This window comes from Myotis davidii, unplaced genomic scaffold, assembly GCF_000327345.1.
Source record: "Myotis davidii unplaced genomic scaffold, ASM32734v1 scaffold119, whole genome shotgun sequence".
NCBI lineage: Eukaryota > Metazoa > Chordata > Mammalia > Chiroptera > Vespertilionidae > Myotis > Myotis davidii.
In genome coordinates this window covers 972,422-990,808 of record NW_006290676.1, presented here as the reverse complement: position 1 = coordinate 990,808, position 18,387 = coordinate 972,422, and the positions used below count along the sequence as shown (strand labels likewise).

At 44.5% G+C, this 18,387-nt stretch overlaps 1 protein-coding gene across 1 annotated transcript in view; it reads left to right on the top strand.

Annotated features, from left to right (window-relative positions):
• Window positions 1-320: 320 nt before the first annotated feature.
• Window positions 321-18,387, top strand: part of ALOX5AP (arachidonate 5-lipoxygenase activating protein) — a 27,834-nt gene continuing 9,767 nt past the window's right edge. The window contains exons 1-3 of the mRNA XM_006763720.2: window positions 321-533; window positions 7,651-7,750; window positions 15,119-15,189. Coding sequence (XP_006763783.1) covers window positions 464-533; window positions 7,651-7,750; window positions 15,119-15,189 — 241 coding nt within the window. The 5' untranslated portion in view covers window positions 321-463. The remainder of the gene's footprint in view (window positions 534-7,650; window positions 7,751-15,118; window positions 15,190-18,387) is intronic.

The window sequence follows — 18,387 nt, the reverse complement described above, 5'->3', positions numbered from 1 at the left end:
TCCATCCATCCACCCATCCATCCATCATTCCTTCCATTTATCCAGGTCTTATTACCTGACTGCCACTGTGGACCCTGCCATGTGTTAAGTATTCCTTTCCCCTACTAGGAATTCAAGAAAAGAAAGGCAGTACTCAGGACACAGATCATTTTGGTGCTCTATAAATAAAAAAGTTTCATTTTTTTCCCCTTCCTGATTCTTTCTCTAGCCCTGCTTCTTCTGGCAGGTCACACTAAGCCAGGGCATTTTGGTGCCTGAGGAGAAGAAGAAGGAGGAGGTGGAGGAGGAGGAGGAGGAGGAGGGGAAGAGGAAGAGGGGAAGGAGAAAGCAGCACTGTGTATTGTGCTGGGACCTTCAGAAATTCTAATGATGAAAGACAGAGTGCAGGCTCTCACTTCCCCTTCCTGGACAGTGCAGACGTGGGTGGCACAGAGCAGTCCTCGCTGGTGAGCCTGAAGCAAACATGGATCAAGAAACCGTGGGCAATATTGTCCTGTTGGTCATCGTCACCCTCATTAGCGTGGTCCAGAACGGTAAGAGAAGCCTCTCACTTGGGCAGGAAAACAAGGGGAAGTTTTATTTGTTAGTTGTATGAAAGTCAGGCTTACACAATACTCAAGTTTTCTCTGTACTTTCGTTTTATCTATATTTTTTTCTTTGAATGTATAGAGGTGTGTGTGTTTCCATATAGATTGGGCGTTTTGCTTGTCTTGTTCTTTTTTTCACTTGAGTAGTGATGACTAACCAGGCTTGCAGTGCCAGGGCAGCTACCTCGAGGCTTTTCAAAGACCCTCACCGAAGGGCCTGCAATCAGCATTTTAACTATTATTAGTTAGTGGGGCCAGAGAGAAGGACAAGAAGCCTAGAAGGGAAGATGAGACATATATTCACTCAGACACTGGGCTTTATTCTGTGCAGCTGGGCTGACTTCAGTGCATCTGAGGTTACTGTCAAGTGTAGGCTAAAAAAAAAAAAAAGGGAATTTTGGGGTTTGTGAAAGGGAAATAACCTTATCATTATTTTTTCTTTTGAAGAAACATATCTTTTGTAATGCTTTCCTCCCTCTAGCAACATATATTTTTTGAAGCATTTCCCATATGTATTATATACGTACATAAAAAGAGAGAGGGGAGAATATTCTTTTTTGTTTGGGGCTGCACATCCATTAACCTTGATAACAGTTTTAAAAAGCCAAACAGGATACCCAGACCCGACAAAGGTAGGACTATGTAGGACTCTCTCCTTAAGGTTCTGAATTAGGACTGCATCAGACTCTGTTTATAAGTATCTCCAGTGGCTTTGTATTTTGCAATTTAGTAAGATAGAGAAAAAGGAGAGTACTATAAGGACAGCTCTATAACTTAATGATAATGAATGGTCACATACCACCACACTTTGGAAATTTGAGTATTTCATCAATTTTGGATATTCTGATTTTTTTTTTTTCCAATTTGAATGTGGACAGAGACTGGTGGTTAAACCTTCTGAGCAGAGAGCAAGGCTCAGAGGCACACTCTGAGAAGGTTTCCTGTATGGGACAGCACGTTGCAGCTTTCTGACCCAAATGTTTTCCTACAAAATCACACACAGTAGGTTGCAACTCCAGCGGGAACAACCGGACTGTTTCGGCTGCCATTTCCTCAAGTCACGGCTGTTTCATGGGGGCACCATTTTGTCAATGAGCTCCCTCAGTTTGTCAATGGGCAAAGGGTTCATTCATCCCTGTGCACCCCATCAGGGACCCTGCCCTGTGCCAGACAATGCTCTGGTTCCCTGAGCAGACAGCTCTAGTTCCTGCCCCAGGGAGGGAAAAGAGCAGTGGGAGCAGATGAGGTCAGCAGCAAGCTCTCTGGGCTGCAGCAGTGCGGGTGGTAGGCAGACAGTGCTGGGTCAGCTCTGTGCAGGCTCTTCCCCCCAGCCCTTCCCCATGGAACCATCAACACAGCTAAGGAGTGTCCTGGCCAGGGAGCCAGAGCCTTCTCACTGCCTGCAAAGAGGACTGAGCTTAGCCCGGAGGTGGGCCTTCACTCTGAGCTGCTCCCTCTCAGTTCAGGCCTGGTGAGGCAGGGAGCTGAGGGAGTTGTTGCAGGGTCTCCTGTTGTAAAGAACAGTCTCTTCATCTCTCCTAAGGGAGATGCACCAGCCCTGGCCCTGGGCTGTCGAGTGGGTGCTGAGTTTCTCTGTAATGGCATAGTGCACCCTGAGCAGAGATGGTGAGATTTTAATTATTTTCGGTAGATGAGATTAAGAAGTTCTTTGGTACAAAGTGGAAGGAGGGATTATAGATGACCCAATGTCTAAGCTTTTACAGGCCATTTAAGCTAGATAAAGACAGAACACTGTGGTGTCACAGAGTTCCACTGATGAGTGGGATGGAGGCTTCCTGGTCGGGGAGATACAAATATGGACAAGCACAGAGCTACTGTTTTGGGCTGGAGACTTTTTCATGCTGGGCAGATCCCACATGGCCCCCCACCTCAGTCTCTGTTCCTCCCCTGTTCCCCCGTGATCCTCAGCAACTTGGGAGCAGAGTGACCTTGTACAGTGCTGCCCCACCTCGTGTTTGGGGAAAGGACAAACTAAAGCCACAGAAAGAGCCCTTGTCACCACCTGGGTGTCTCAGGACAAGCGCGCACCTTTGTGAGGCACAGGCGTGAGGGCTTTTTGTTTGTAACTGTTAAACATGCCGTGTAGGAGAACAAGAAAAATTCCAATGACTTAGAAGACAGCATCTCTGCTTGTTTTCTCTGTGAGTGTCTAGGCAAACACAAAAGTCCAAATGTATGTCACAGAGCCTCTCTTTGCAATTCTAATCAACCTCCATGTAGCAGCCATAGATCTACCTTACAGGATCTGGAAAATATGCAAAAACTGTGCTCCCCCCCTTGCCCACAAAACATTATTCCAAACCCTTCCTGTTTGTTTTAAGAAATATTTACATGCTGTAGCGAGGCACTGCACACTTTGTCTTTGTCCCAAGACAAGTCCCTGTTTGTCCATGCTGGTGTGTGGGGCTCTGTGCCTTGCTACACAGTGTGAGCTCATATTCTGGAGAGACCAGGGTGCGGCCACCTGGAGGAACTTCCTCCTCTGCCTCTCAAACGTCCTTTAGTCATCAAGATCTTTGAACATGTGGCCCTCTGCCAGCTTGATCCAGCAGAACACAAATATGGACATGCAGAAAAAGTCTGAAATATATCATTCTAAGAAAGTGAGGCCAGAATTACCAGCACCTACTTTCCTAGACATGGAGCAAAGGTGGGTCACAGATTTGGAGGTGAGGGTGAGCCTAACTCAGGGGTGGGCAAACTTTTTGACTCGAGGGCCACAATGGGTTCTTAAACTGGACCGGAGGGCCGGAACAAAAGCATAGATGGAGTGTTTGTGTAAACTAATATAAATTCAAAGTAAACATCATTACATAAAAGGGTACGGTCTTTTATTTCAATAGTTTTATTCATTTCAAATGGGCCAGATCTGGCCCGCGGGCCGTAGTTTGCCCACGGCTGGACTGGTGACGGCAAGGAAAAGATTTTTTCCAGCAGGAGAGCTGTTCCCTTAGTCCTGCTGGCGGCAGGGAAGGTGGTAGGAGTTAACATCATCCTCTCTCCTCCAAGAGTGACAACCTCCTCAATCAAGTCTCTTCTTACTTTGAAGCCAAGAAGGGTCATAAGGGTTTGTGAGAATTGTGATTGGAGGGGAATAGAGCTGGTAGGAACTACCTATCTTTCAATGCCTTCCCTGCTACTCCCACCCAAATGCACACACTCACATAGTGAGTCTCATGAGCCTCCATATCAGAAGACCTCACAACTCAACCTGGGCTCTAGCAACAGAATTAGGGACTCAGGAAGTTCCCCAGTACAGAAATCTTCACACATCCTCAACAGCTCCCCCTGGAATACTGCCAAATGGAGAGTTTCCATCCACTGAGCGTGCCCTGCCCATTATCAGTGGTAGTGAGACTTTGCTCTGTGTCAAGCACAGTCCTTTGTGCTAATTATTATATTATCTCATTTAATCCTTGCATCCTATGAAATATATACTATTAGTATTCCTATTTTACAAATAAGCAAAGTGGGGCTTAGAGAGGGTAGACCATTGGTTGGAGGTCCTAGAGTCAGTAGTGGTGAAGCTAGGATTCAAACTTCCTCCAGAGTGTAGACAATTACACCATGTATATTGCCTCAAATTCATTTACTCAAGAAATCACTACCCAGGAAGTGCTTTTTAATTTTTTTTATTTATTGATTGAGTTGAGAGAGAGAGGAAGGAAAAGAGAAAGAGAGAGAGAGAGAGAGCGATATTTGTTGTTCCACTTATTTATGCATTCATTGGTTGATTCTTGTATGTGCCCTGACTGGGGATTGAACCTGCAGCCTTGGCATATTGGGACCAATTGAGCTACCCAGCTAGGGCAGAAAGTTCTTTCTAATATTGAGGTGAAATCTGCCCTACAACTTCTATCCATCAGCCCTATTTCTGTCCTCTGGAAAAACTTAGACTATGCCTTCTGCTTCTGTGTTTACAAAACTAGCTGTAACATTTCTTCTTCAACAAATCATTTCTCATAGGTCTTTGTTTCCACAGTCCCTTGTCATTGCCCACTCTTTCTACCTTGCCATGTTCTTTCTAAAATGCAGATAGTTGTCTCCTGTGCAGGCAAACTGTTCCCGAGATCCAGATATCAATTCTATTAAAATAATCAACATATGGAATATTTTTTCAAAGACTTGTATGGCATTGCTGGCTCATAACTTTGCAGTTAACTAAAATCTCACGATTTTTCTTTGCGATCTGAAAAAAGTTATTTAACTTTTCTGACACTCAGTTTCCTTATTCATAATTCCTGTGTGTGGTGATTGCAGGTATTGCATGAAATAAAATAGGTAAGGCAGCTAGCAGTGCCCAGTGTGTGGTTGATTCTCAGGAATGGTTTGCAGCCTTCTCTCTCTGAGTCTATCTCTGTTTCTCTCTGGTTTGGCCTAATGTTAGTAGCTGGCCAAGATAAGTGTGTTAATGGTCTTTGTGTGCACAGTTTCTGCAACATAGTTGAGGATAACAAGGGGCTGGGGTTAGAATGAGCAAAGGTAGTCCAACTCTTTCAAGTCTAGCTTGGAAAGAAGGAGAGGTAGATCTATTGGAAGATTGGATTGAGACAGGCTTGCTTTTCTTTTGTTTTAAGAGTAGGAAGGATCTGAGTATGTTTCCAGAGTAAAGAGAAGGAGGGGTAAAAAAAGCTTGAAGGTTCAGAAAATAAGCAAAACACCAATTGAACAAAGACCTGGAGAGGTGGCAGGAACAGGGTCAAGGTCACAGGCAAGCCTTGGGAAATAGGAAGAAGCTTGTTTTCTGAGCAAGGAGAGAAAGAATGGCAGAGTCGGGGAAGTAGAATCAAGTTGTGATGCTGGTTGCAGAAATAACCTCTGACTTTCTTAATACTGTCCCAGTTTACATGTTCAGAGGCCAGGATGTCACCTTAAGTTCTGGAAAGATAATGATTAGAATTTTCTACTGGATTTTGTACTAAGAAGAGACATTCAGAATGGACAGATGTGTGCTTAAACCCTGTGTAGCTGAGGGATCCATGCAGTGAGCATCTGTGTGACAGTAAGAGGAAAACACATCCTCATAGGCCCAGCTGGATCTGATCTTCAGCTTTACTGGGCCCTAGTGTAGTGACTCTGACATCGTTATTTAGCCTCCCTGAGGCACAGTGTCTTTATCTACAAAGTGGGAACAGCACTGGCCCAATAAAGGAACCTATATCCCATGCCTACCAGAGTGCCTGCAATATGGTAGATTCCCCTTTATACAAGCCAGCCCTGGAGATGGGCTCAAAATGAGCCCATTCTTGGGGAAGAAATGCACTTTTGCCAAGCAGAAAACCATAAAAGCTTTTATTCAAATATAAGGCATATTTTCCATACTTTTCTGAGATTAATAAGAAGTTGATGAAAGGGAGCCTTGTGGATGGATTTATGACAATCTCACTTTCCATCCCCCCTTTTCACTCTTGAAATAGGAGTAAAGGAATAAAATAGGGGGAAGGGAGAAAAAGAGAGACCTTCACTCCCTGCCCCCAACACCCAATATATAGACCAAGGGAGGGCAAACTTTTTGACTCAAGGGTCACAATGGGTTCTTAAACTGGACCGGAGGGCTGGAACAAAAGCATGAATGGAGTGTTTGTGTGAACTAATATAAATTCAAAGTAAACATCATTACATAAAAGGGTATGGCCTTTTTTTTCAATAGTTTTATTCATTTCAAACGGGCCGGATCCGGCCCGCGGGCCGTAGTTTGCCCACGGCTGGTATAGACAAACCCACTGGATTCTGTCTCTTCCATAGCATCTCTTACCTCCCACAGCCATCACCCTAATCAGCTCCCTCCCTTTTTCTCCTCACTCCTCTCCCTGGTCTCCACACTAAAAACAGGGTGGCTTTCTGATTACACCATGGCTCAGCTTACACTCATCAATAACGCCTCTTTGTTCTCGAGGTGGAAATAAATTCCAAATTTATTAACTTGGCTCTCATCAAGGTCTCAGTGACACTGTTAAATCCAGTGGGTACTTGTCAACCAACATCTTCTTCAAGCCTTGGCTTACTGTTTCCTCACTGAGGTTCACTCTGCCCAACCTGTAGGGCTCTTCCAATGGCCCTGTACCATGCTCTGCTTTCTCTTTGCCCATAGCTCCACACACTGTGTAATTGTAATTGCTGTATTTTGTTTGCTTGTATGGTCTGTCTCCTCCTCTTCAATCTTTGCCAGAACATAAGCTCCCTAGGCCAGGACTCTTTGTGTCTTTTGTTCTAGGATGCAAGCTAAGTGTCTGGATCATGGCAAGTGATAATTCATACATGTCATTGAAAGAACAATTTACCACCTATCTCTCTGGCCTCATTTGTAATTCAACCAGGTCCTACTCCCCACTTCCCACTCCTCATCATAAGCTAGACATACTGAACCAAGGATAATTCTTGCCTCCAGACCTTTGCATATTCCATTCCACTTGAGTAGAATGATTTTCCCTGTTGTCTCCTGCCCATCCTTCTCCTTAGCTAATTCATACTTGTTCTTTAGACTTAATTCTAGGTGTCACTTCCTCTAGGAATCCTTCTGTGACCCAAACACTGAATTAGGTTGCCTCCTTTTTCCCACTATAGCACTGTGTTCTCACTCAATTTCATCTTAGTATGAATCACTGCACGCTAATTTCTGCGGTTCTCAACCTGTGGGTCACGACCATCGGAAAACACATATAGCATATCAGATATTTACATTACGTTTCATAACAGTAGCAAAATTACAGTTATGAAGTAGCAACGAAAATAATTTTATGGTTGGGTGTCACCACAACATGAGGAACTGTATTAAAGGGTCGTGGCATTAGGAAGGTTAAGAACCACTGGTCTATTTCTTTCAACTGTAAGGTCCTTGGAAGGGGGCTATGTCTTGCTCATGCTTGCATCACCAAAACCAAGGGGAGAGTAGTTGCTGAATAAATTTTGCTAAATTACATTTAATGGAGGACATTTTGGGCTGTTTGGAAGTCAAGCCAAACTTTTTTTTAACATTTAATATGAGATGGCAAGCTCATGACTATGTTGGTTATAACCCAAATACAAACCTTTTCCTTGGCAGGATTCTTCGCCCACAAGGTGGAGCATGAAAGCAGGACCAACACTGGGCGGAGCTTCCAGAGGACAGGGACACTTGCCTTTGAGCGAGTCTATACTGCCAAGTGAGTCTAAACCCTGACACTGCTGACTAACAGAGTCGGGGCATGGGCACCGGGGTCTCTCTACTGGAGTGACAACCAACCTCAAGGCCACATGTCTGTGTGGCCCAACCTTCCCAATACCAGGGAAGTAGGGTTCCCAGGGGAAGTAGAACTCCCCCTGGGAAGCTTTGTGGAAACCCCTCACCATCTCAGTAAGTGTATTATAAGAAAGGAAGTGGGGACCCTGGGAGTGAGGAGGTGAGATCTCTACAACTCCTCCTTGTTCCAGAGCTTGGGACCGTCATTTTGTCACATAGTTGACCAATTTCCTGTGTGGTTAGTGCAGAGGTAATACAATGAAAATCAGCCACGCCTCACCTTCTGCCTGCAGAAGCAACAGACAGGACCTGCTGACAGCAGCCTGCCACTCATTGACCCTGCAGTTCCTTGGTGGAAATCTGGAGGTGACACAGTACCTTTCATAATGCTGCTCTTCTTGGGCAACCAGAACAAGAACAGAAAGAATGGGGGGATTATGCAATGGCTTTTCCACTTTTAATTCTTTGCTTTTGAATATAAAGACTGTTTTAAAACACTGGAACAGCCAGTGAAGGAGCTGGTGCTATTTGGGATACAATGGATTTTATTCAAACCCTCATTTCCCTCTGTGCAAAATGCATTTAAACAGAGGGCTCAGCCCAGCACGTCTGCTGCTCCTCTGTGCCTGTGATTGAGGCCTGTAGAAAAAGAAGGCTATGACTGTGAGCTGGTGAATGGCCTCCAAGCTCAACTTGGAGGCAACTCTGATGTCTCTAGAGATCTTTCCAAGGGAAGAATCATGGCCACCCAAGGAAAGGACTTTCAGATTGGCAAGAACAGCACAAGCAAACACAAGGATGGAGTCATCCTAGAGTCGGAGGCTCATGGGAGCAACTTGGGGGAAGGCTCCACACACAGGGCTACTGATGGCTTCTGAGAAGTAAAGTGACTTCAAAGGCTCTTAACTGGGTAGACCTTCAGCATACTCCCTGACACACTTTTGCTTCTGTCCTTTGCCTCACCAAGCTATTTTTACTTTTTAAAAAATTTGATGTAGGAATGGGAACGACGGAGGGGGAGTCCTCTCCATTGCCACTTTTCATCATCAGTCCCATAGCTCCCCAAGCTTCTAAATTTCTGCATACATGGTCTGAGCCACTCCTGGGCACAGTTGTAGGGTCACCCCAAGCTGAATTTCTGGCCCCCATTTTGCCCCCTGTTATTCCAGCAGCCTGATCGCAAGGAAATCCTTTGCTGAATTACTTATAGGGAGATTTCTATTTTAACATTTGGGCCTTCACTGTATTAATTCTCAGAATCAATTGAAGAAATGTAAAGATGTGGCCACTGTAGGCATTTCGGACCCATTTAAAGGAGACTAGGGAAGCACACAAGGTGCCAACAACCACTTGCAAGGGGAGAGGTGAGAGCTCCCTTCAGGCACAGTCTGTGTGAAACAGCTGTAACAAAGGTGTCTGTGACCTGGGGCGACATAAAAACCTCTTTGAACAAGGAGTCCAAAGTAAACACTAATACTCCCCCACAAGTTTGGAAAGAGAAACTTTTCCCCTCCCATATCACTACTTTCTAAGCAGTTATGTTGTGTTCTTAGGTACTCCTCAGTTTGTCTACTTGGAAGAGGTTAGGCATTTTGGCCATGCAACAGAATTCCACTGTCCCTTGGGAGAAATTAGGTTGCCTTTTGCTGGCAATGAAGAAACAACAGAGCAGTTTGGGCTATCTGTCTCTGCCATTCCCCCCAGGAGTGAACTAGCTCTGTTTCTAGGAAGTTGCTGTGTTCACACCTTGCCTGTTGCCAGTCTTTGAATTGCGGAAGTTCCATTTGGTAGTGGTTGGAGGTTCTGCAATTTTGTGGAGTTCCTGACATAAGAAGGAACTAGAAGAGCATGGTGGGCCTTATGTGCTGCTCGGGCCCTCCACTCCCAAAACCAGCATTGTTAAGTGTCTTTCCCACTTTATGGGACTGGGGGTAAGGAGAAGAATGAGAGGAGGAGAGAGAGAGAGCTGTGGGGAAGGGGGGACAGGAAAGAAGAATTTCTGCAAGATAAAGGTTGCCCAGACACTGCTGTGGTTCTGTTACAAAGACACTTCCTCCCTGACCAGTTTGATAGAAGGTGCTGGGGATCAATGCAACAAGGCATGGCATGTTGGTGAAAACCACAGCCCGCAAGTCTGCTTGCCTTTGAAAGCTGCAGAACGAGGTGATGTGTTAGTCCAGTAGAAAGCAAACACTAGCCACATTTTTTCCAGGGGCCTCCAAAAGCACCAAAGAAGGGTGAAAAATGAGTCCTGAGGGTGCAAGGAAAAAAAAAAAAAGAATATGTCATTAACCTTGCTGTCTAAAAAAAATAAAAACTTAAGATTTACTCATTTTTATTTTTTTAAATTTATTTATTTATTACTATTATTTTTAATTGATTTTTAAAGAGAGTGGAAGAGAGAGGGAAAGACAGAGAGAAATATTGATGTGTTGCCTCCAGCATGTGCCCTGGGCTGAGGAGGAGCCTGCAACCGAGGTATGTGCCCTTAACTGGAATCGAACCCGGGACCCTTCTGTTTGCAGGCAAATGCTCTACCCACTGAGAAAAACAGGCTAGGGCAAGATTTTCTCATCCTATCTAATAAAAGAATACAGTGGGGCCTTGACTTACGAGTGTCCCGACTAAGGAGTTTTTCGAGATACGAGCCGTCTCTCAGTCAATTTTTTGTTTTGAGTTGCGTGCTAAAATTTGGGTTACGAGCCAGCTTCAGATACCCCACCACTAGTTGGCACAGCGAACGTCACAGTGGCAGTTGGGGGGAACCAGGCCTGCAGAGGAGGGCAGTTAAGGGCAATCAGGCCTGCAGAGGAGGGACGTTAGGGGTGACCAGGCTGGCAGGGGAGTGGTTAGGGGTGATCAGGCTGGCAGGCAGGAGAGTGGTTGGGAGCCAGCAGTCTTGGATGGTGAGAGGGATGTCCGACTGCCCAGTGGGGTCAGGCCTAAACAGGTAGTCAGACATCCCTTGAGTGGTCCCAGATTGGAGAGGGTGCAGGCTGGGCTGAGGGACACACAGCCCCATGCACGAATTTTGTGCACCAGACCTCTAGTTTTTAATATACAGATGGAGAGTAGTATGTGTGTATAATTATATAAAATATACTTATCAGAGGATTGCATGATAAACACTTTTGGTTGATGGGGTGTATGATCCTAAATATTTAAAGACTGGTTATGAAGGCAAAAGTAGTAGGAAGGATTAATGGTGCTGGTGGTTGAAAAGCCCAATGCATATTTTTCAGTATAAGATATGGCTGTGGACGGATACAGATAGTTAAAGATTGTGGGGCAGTTGATAAACAGACATCACAGCCAAGTGTGGCCCATCAGCTCAGACTTGGCCTCCGTTAATGGTCTCCTCAACCCCATCCCCATGAGGGCAGACCTGAGCCAGCATTTGAGAGAAAAGGAATCTTGACCTTGACTTTCCGTTCATGGATATAAGTCATAGTTCAAAGCCCTATTCATAGCAGATGAGCACAGGAAGAGCAGTCAAAGTTTGTTTTTTGGAGAAAAATATCAGTTAGTGGACCTAAGACTCTTCCCTATTAGTGCAGGTAAACACAGGTTGCAGAGAGGAGATGTCTCATTTCCTAATTTCATAGTTGACAAGTTCGTGTGCTGTTGACAAGTGTTAAAGAAGAACAAGTGCTGTACAGCAAGACTTTTTGAGAGCCTTCACTGTGCTAAGGGACACTGTGATTTTTGGTTCTCCAAGAAGGGGAGGGATTTTAGAAAATGCATTTTGGGAAATGCCACCCTCACGTTCCTTCTTCCCTGCACCTCTCAGAATCCACTCTAGGCTCCCTTACAATTGTTTGAAGGTGATAGATGTACATTGAGTCTATTAATTAGTACTGATACAACTACTCTTATGTACTTATTTTAAGTTAACCGATACTAACTAATGAAACACTGAGTGCTTCTATATCTCATTCTGAAAGGTGGAGAAGAGTGAAAGAGAAAGTAACAAAGAGTTCTTTTCACCATCAAAACGTTGGCACAACAAACTGTGTGGCACAGCAAACTGGATGTAGCCCAGAGAGCTGTTGCCAGATCTGCCGAGTAGCTCATAGTTAGACCTCAGGCAATGAGAGCAAAATGGGTTTGTCGGTTTTGTCTTGCAGGGAAAAATGGCACAAAAGTCTCCACAAAAGATATTTTGGGGTGGTAAATATTTGTCAGTAGGAAAGACAAATTTAATAGGGGATTCTAAGAAGAAAAACACCGGAGCAAGAATAGCCACTGTTTCTTGAATGCTACTGATGAGCAAGGCACTGCGTTATCTCATGCTATTCCCACAACAAACCAGAAAGGGAATTACTGGTGTCTCCATTCACTGTCAATAGATGAGAAAATTGAGGTTCTGGGAGGCCAGGATATGCACTCACTTTGACACAGTTGCTAAGTGGCATTCCCACATTGGACCCAGGCTTTGGGGCTTTGAAAATCGCAAGAATGGCCACGAGGCACTCCATCACTGACCAAAGCTACTTGAATTCATCCCACCAGCAGCCCTCTGTCAAGAAGAGGCATGTGTGCATGGAGCTTAGTTCTGGTGGAGACATGTCAGAGATCCTGGATGGGGAGAAGGTACTGGCTTGGTTAGAGTGAGAGACAGGATGGGGGCATATTCTGAAAATTCATAGGAGGAATCCATTCTCTTACAGCTGAGAGAGTTTCATTTTACTCTGCAGACATTTTATTAGGGACCATGGTGACTCAAGACAATAGGCAAGAATGACTGAATGGCTGATCCAATGTCAAATCACTAGACATTCTGTCTAATGAGCAAATTCTTTGATCAATGCAGAATTTTTAGGAATGTTGCATCACCCAGACAAAATCAGTTCTTTAAAATCAATCAACCAACCAACTGACCAATCAAAGCAGAAGCATGAGACTGAGGAGGAAGCAAGGACGATCTTTGGTATTAATAAACTTTCAAGCTGTAGGAGCATCAGATATTAGATCCCATCAGATACAAGATGTTATTTAACTAAATAAAAAGAGATGTTCACTCTTATTTCCTTATACTGGGAAGTGGATTACATTCTCAGTCCTCAGGCTGCAGTTTTGTTCTCTTATAACATATAAGAATAGAGGTCATGTTCATGCATAATAGCTGCTGCAGCTACCATTCTGGTACCTGTTTATTAACCAAGTACTTTATCCCAGGTGGTATTTATAAGGGGCTCCTGCGCTGCCCACTAGGTAAGTGACAATGAGGCTCTGCTCTCTCCTGTGTCTATATTCCAGCATAGGACACACTGATTTCTTAGCTTTTACATTCATTGACTCCTCCAGTAAAGGCTGTTTTAAACATCAGAGGGATGGCAAGGCCCCTATGGCCAGGAACACTGCCAGCCTCTGGGTTCTCTGAAGGGAGCGGCCCCAGAGATGGTAATTCCAAAGTTCCCTGTGGTCCCCTTGAGGCCCAAGGCCCTATTAGTTTGAACAGGTATTCATAGCCGATTGAGGAGGAAAATCATGAGAACAGGATCAAGAGGGATCCAGATGAAGGAATCCAAGGAAGGAATTTGGATCAAAGGCCAAATATATTTTGAAAATTGCCTCTTGGGTTTTACTTGCACAGTTTGAATTACATGAGAACAATGGAACTCAGACTTGAACATACATCAGGATCACTTGGAGGTCTTGTTAAAATAAAGACTCCTAGACCAGACCCAGAGTTTTTGATTCTAGAGGTCTGAAGTGGGCATTAACACCTGCATATCTAATGAATTTCCCAGGGGATTCTGCTGGTCTAGGACCACACTCTGAGAACCACCAATTAGACCACTAACTCTTTGAGCTTAAATGGATCTTGGAGTTATTCATCATCAGTCTCTTAGCTTTATAGGCAAGGAGACTAAATTTAAAGAGATTGCTGTGCCAATGACCAACAGCTGGTCAATATCAGGTCAGGGACTCAATCCTACTTCCATGCCCCTCTATCGTGTTGCCCCTCCCTTTCTGTGCTTCCTTGTACTGTTGGGTTATTTTTCTGTGGACATAGGTATCGTCTTTCCTGATGGAGACTGTAAACGCCTCAAGAGGACACTGGTAATTTAATTTCTTATAGTCAAAGAGGTAACAGACCTGGTTTAGAGTCAGACTGACCAGTGTGAGAATCCTGGCTTTGTTACTCCATAACTGGGTGACCCTGGGCAACTTATTCAGTTTCTCCCAGCCTCTGTTTCTCACCTGAAATGTGAAAGCACTTGTAGGCAGAATCATGGCCCCTCAAGGATCATCCCAGGCACCTATGAATATGTTATATTACACGGCAAGGGGAAGCCAAGGTGAGTAACCAGTTGACTTTAAGATAAAGAGATTGTTCTGGATTATCTGGGTGGAAGGAGGCAAAAGAGTTGGTGTCAGAGAAACTCAGTGTAAAAAAGACTTGATCGACCATTGCCGGCTTTGATGTTGGAAGGGGCCACCAACAAGGAATACAAGTGATAGCTAGAAGCTGAAAAAGGCAAGGAAATGGATCTACCCTAGATCCTCTGGAGGGAATGCAGACACCTGGATATTAGCCCAATGAGACCATTTTGGACTTGTGATTTCCAAATAATAGATTTGTCTTGTTTTAAGGCAGTAAATTTGTGGCTACTCGTTACAGTCACCATCGAAAATTCACACAGTCACCATGTGTACTCACAGGTTCGAGGTAAGTTTTAAGGAGACAAAGGTGTAAAACACCAGTATGGTGCTTGGGTTAGAGTGAGAGTCCTTCCATGGGAGCAAGGACGGAGCCCTGCACACAGAAATCACACAATCAGCAAGATGACTTTCTGAACATCAGCTTTTCTTAACCTACCCTCGTTTCTTTAATGTGTGACGTTGCCTTTCCTTCCTCAGCCTGGCCTTGGGTCTGAGCTGACTGTGTGTCTGCCATAAAGGTCTTCTTAGCTGGGCTCTTCTCCCAGCCACACCACCCTAACAGCCACCACTGTGTTGCTCACTTGTCAATTTCAGAAGCACTTTGGCAAAGCCAGGTGCAGGAACTCTGCCATAGCGAGTCCATTAAGAAATTGAGTCTCCAATGGGCTTCACTGAGGAAGAGAGTGAATGGGTTCTGAACACATGTCACTTTACACTGCTGTCCATTTCTGATGTGGCAGCTGGTGCCAGTCTTCATGGGTAGATGTATGTGGAATTATGAGTGGGGCTTTTGCTCCAGATGTGATGGTGTGTATTAATTTGTGGTTTCAGGTAGTTTTACAGAGGACACTGTGGTAACATGTTTTCTGATTTTTCTTCTTTAAATTTATTTATTCTACAGCCAAAACTGTGTCGATGCGTACCCCACTTTCCTTGTCGTGCTCTGGAGTGCGGGGCTACTGTGCAGCCAAGGTAAGCAGCTTCTCTCTGTGTTCCCTGTCTGAAATGTGCCGGAGGAGGCTCCAGTTCAGGCTCCTTGTTGAAAGGAGTTTGTCTGACCTCCCGCTCTGATCTGTAAAAACCCTGGAGAGGTGCGGCCCGGAGGCCGGAGGCCGTGTTTCCCCGTGCTCTGTGCCAGTGGATTGGTGGATAATGCATTGCTAATGCTGGCTCCCTGCGGTTGAGAGTGCCTGCACTGACAAGGGTGGTTTAAGGCTAAATGTGACTCAGAATCCGTAAGCAGTGCTAGCTCAGATACAAGGGCATTATAAATGAGAGTGCCAGAGGGATCTATTCTGGGGCTGCTGTCACTTGGCTTTCCTGCTAATAAGCTTCCAGGCTGGCAGTCCTCCCTCGGGCCCTGTCTGCAGAGTCTTGGGCTGGATTCCAGGTCTCCAGCCTTTCCCAGTTATCAGCAGCCCACAGTCTTGACTTCAGCAAGTTGACTCCCAGAGTGGATTTAAAATTAAATGGAAACCAGAGTAATATTTTTTGGTTTCCTTTGGACACTGGCACTGTGTCGGGGGGAAGGGTGGCATGACTTGGTCAGCCAAGCAGGGTGTATCAGAAGAGGTCACTAGTGTTCTCTGATGAACTATTTAACCCTCATCACCTCCTTCCACTTCATAAAGCAGGTAGAGTGGATATCCTTCCCCCATCATCCTTGGGGACACTTTGGTTCAGAGAGATAGGTCATTTGCTCAAGGTTACTCAGCTGGTGAATAAGGAGCCACATTGAGAGCCCAGGTCTTTTGGCTATAGCCTGGATTTCTCACCAGTAGCCTTTTACTTTATTCATTTATATAATACACATACATAGAGCACCTACTTTGTGACAAGCCCTATGCTTGGATACATAGTAACTGACAAAAAGATGGTGGGGAAGCGCACAGTAGTTGGCAAGATGAAACAGAAAATCAGTGACTGGATAAATTCTCACCAAGAGTGGGACATGCCATGAAGGAAAAGAATTAGAGCAGTGATAGAGAAGAGAGGTGAGGGGTGGCAGAGAAACCATTTCAGGGACACCTGTGGCCTTTTTCTGTGCTCCATGAGGCTGTCACTAGCTCACTATTTTCCACTTTCTATCCTTAGTTAAATAAGAAATATATCCAGCAAGACTTGAAAATCAGGTCAAAATATGCTCACAGTAGGAGTTATGATTCCTTTTATGTTTTAATGATACTTGATGTAGATGAATATAGAGTTGTTCCAGCTAGACAAATACAAAGGGAGTCTACAGGTGTTTCAGAGCCTGGGACTATGCATTCCTGTCAAACATGTGTTGGCATTGTCAGGGGACAAAAGTGTCAGTAAACTCTGTTCGATAATAGTTATATCATGTAAAAATAGTAGGTGGTAGAATTTCTTAGCTGAAAGGAACCTTGGGGATCATTTGAGCCCAAACTCTTTACTTTATAGAAAAGGAGCCCAAGCCCCAAAGGGACAAGTGGCTAGCTCGGACTTTAGAATTGTAGAGCCCCGATTTGCACCCACTGTGCTCCTCTTGCTGTTCTAGGCAGCCCAGGTGCACAGAGGCACACACCATATCCGGCATGAGGGCAACAAATGTGGCCATTTCCCACCCTGACTCCTATTATAGTTCAGTGCAGTTCCTGGTTAAAAAAAAAAAAAAAAAAAGATGGGCTGGTAAGTTAGTTCAGAGCCATCCTGATGGAACAAACCAGGAAAAACTTCGCCCAGAACAAATTGTGAATGGTGACAATTTTGTGACTTTTGGAGAAAGGATGAACTTCACAAGCAGTTTCTTTTGCTTTGGATTCCTTATCTGTCCTGTAACAATAGTATTTGTGGAGGCAAGGCAGAGTTGTGGAACGAACACGGGTCTTGGGGACTGACAGACCGGGATGATTCCACTGCTGTTGTGACCCTGGGCTGTTACTCAGCTTTCCTAAGCCTCGGTTTCCTCATGTGTAAAACAGGAATGACCGGATTCCCAGGATGATTGTGTGAAATAATATGCATTCAGCCCCTGACACAGTGCTTGGCATTTCGGGTTAAACCATATAAAACTGCAGCCATTTGACTGTTTGTGACTCATGAAAATGGCACTTTCATATAGTTCAGCTTAAAAGTAGAAGCTCAATAAATGTTATTATTGATGGTGCTAGTGTTAGTAATAATGCTTTGAACTCAGACCTGTTTTCAAATTCCACCTCTCCTCTGGCCAACCTATATGACTTTTATTCATTCATTTGACAAATATAGAAGGCCAATATGTGCCAGGCATGAGACCAGGCACAGAGATGAAGACTGGTAAAATACGGCTGTCCTCAGGAGTCTTTTGGTCTGGTAGGTGACTCTGGACAAACTGACTTCTCGAAACCTAAATTTCCTTAAGTGTCAAATAGTGACAACAATGTGCTCCTTACCAGGCTGAGAGGATAGAAGACCCATGTATACAAAGAGCCTTGGCAGTACTGGCATATAAAAAGTGCTCACTCAGCACAATTCATCTGGCATTTGAATAATGCTAGCAGGTTTTCCAAGTGCTTTCATACTTATGCTTCACTGTATTTGGCTCTGAATTATTTCTGATAGGTGAGGAGCTATAATCGGCCCTTTATCCAGATGTAGACCAAATTAAGTATTAGCTCCAGCTTATGGTAGTCCTAGTGGGGCTGTACTTTCTGACTCGGCTCCAAGCTCCTGACTGTAGGATTTTTTGGGTGCTGCATACAGTTGCTCTTCACAGGCTAGAATGCAAATGGAATCTCTTCCTCCAGAGACCTTTTCTGAATGGTAGCAATTGTTCAGAGAAGTTTGAGCATTGTGCTGCCTGGAAGCCCAGAGGTAAAGGTTATACTTTTAAGAGAACTAGGCTCAGAGTGGGCTCGGGGTCTGCCCCTTCCTCCCACAGATACATCTAACACCTACCTAGCAGTATTATACAAGCCTCTGGCCGCTCAAGCCCAGGTTTCCTACATCTGGAAATAGAAAAGATGATACTGGTCATATGGGAAGGGTTCAAATTAGATATGGTTATGAAAATACTTTGCAAACAATACCACAATGCCAATCTAAATAACATCACTATTATTATTTTTAATTTTTAATTACAGTTGACATTCAATATTATATTAGTTTCAGGTGTACAACATAGTGATTAGATATTTATATATTTTACAAAGTGGTCCCTCTGATATTTCA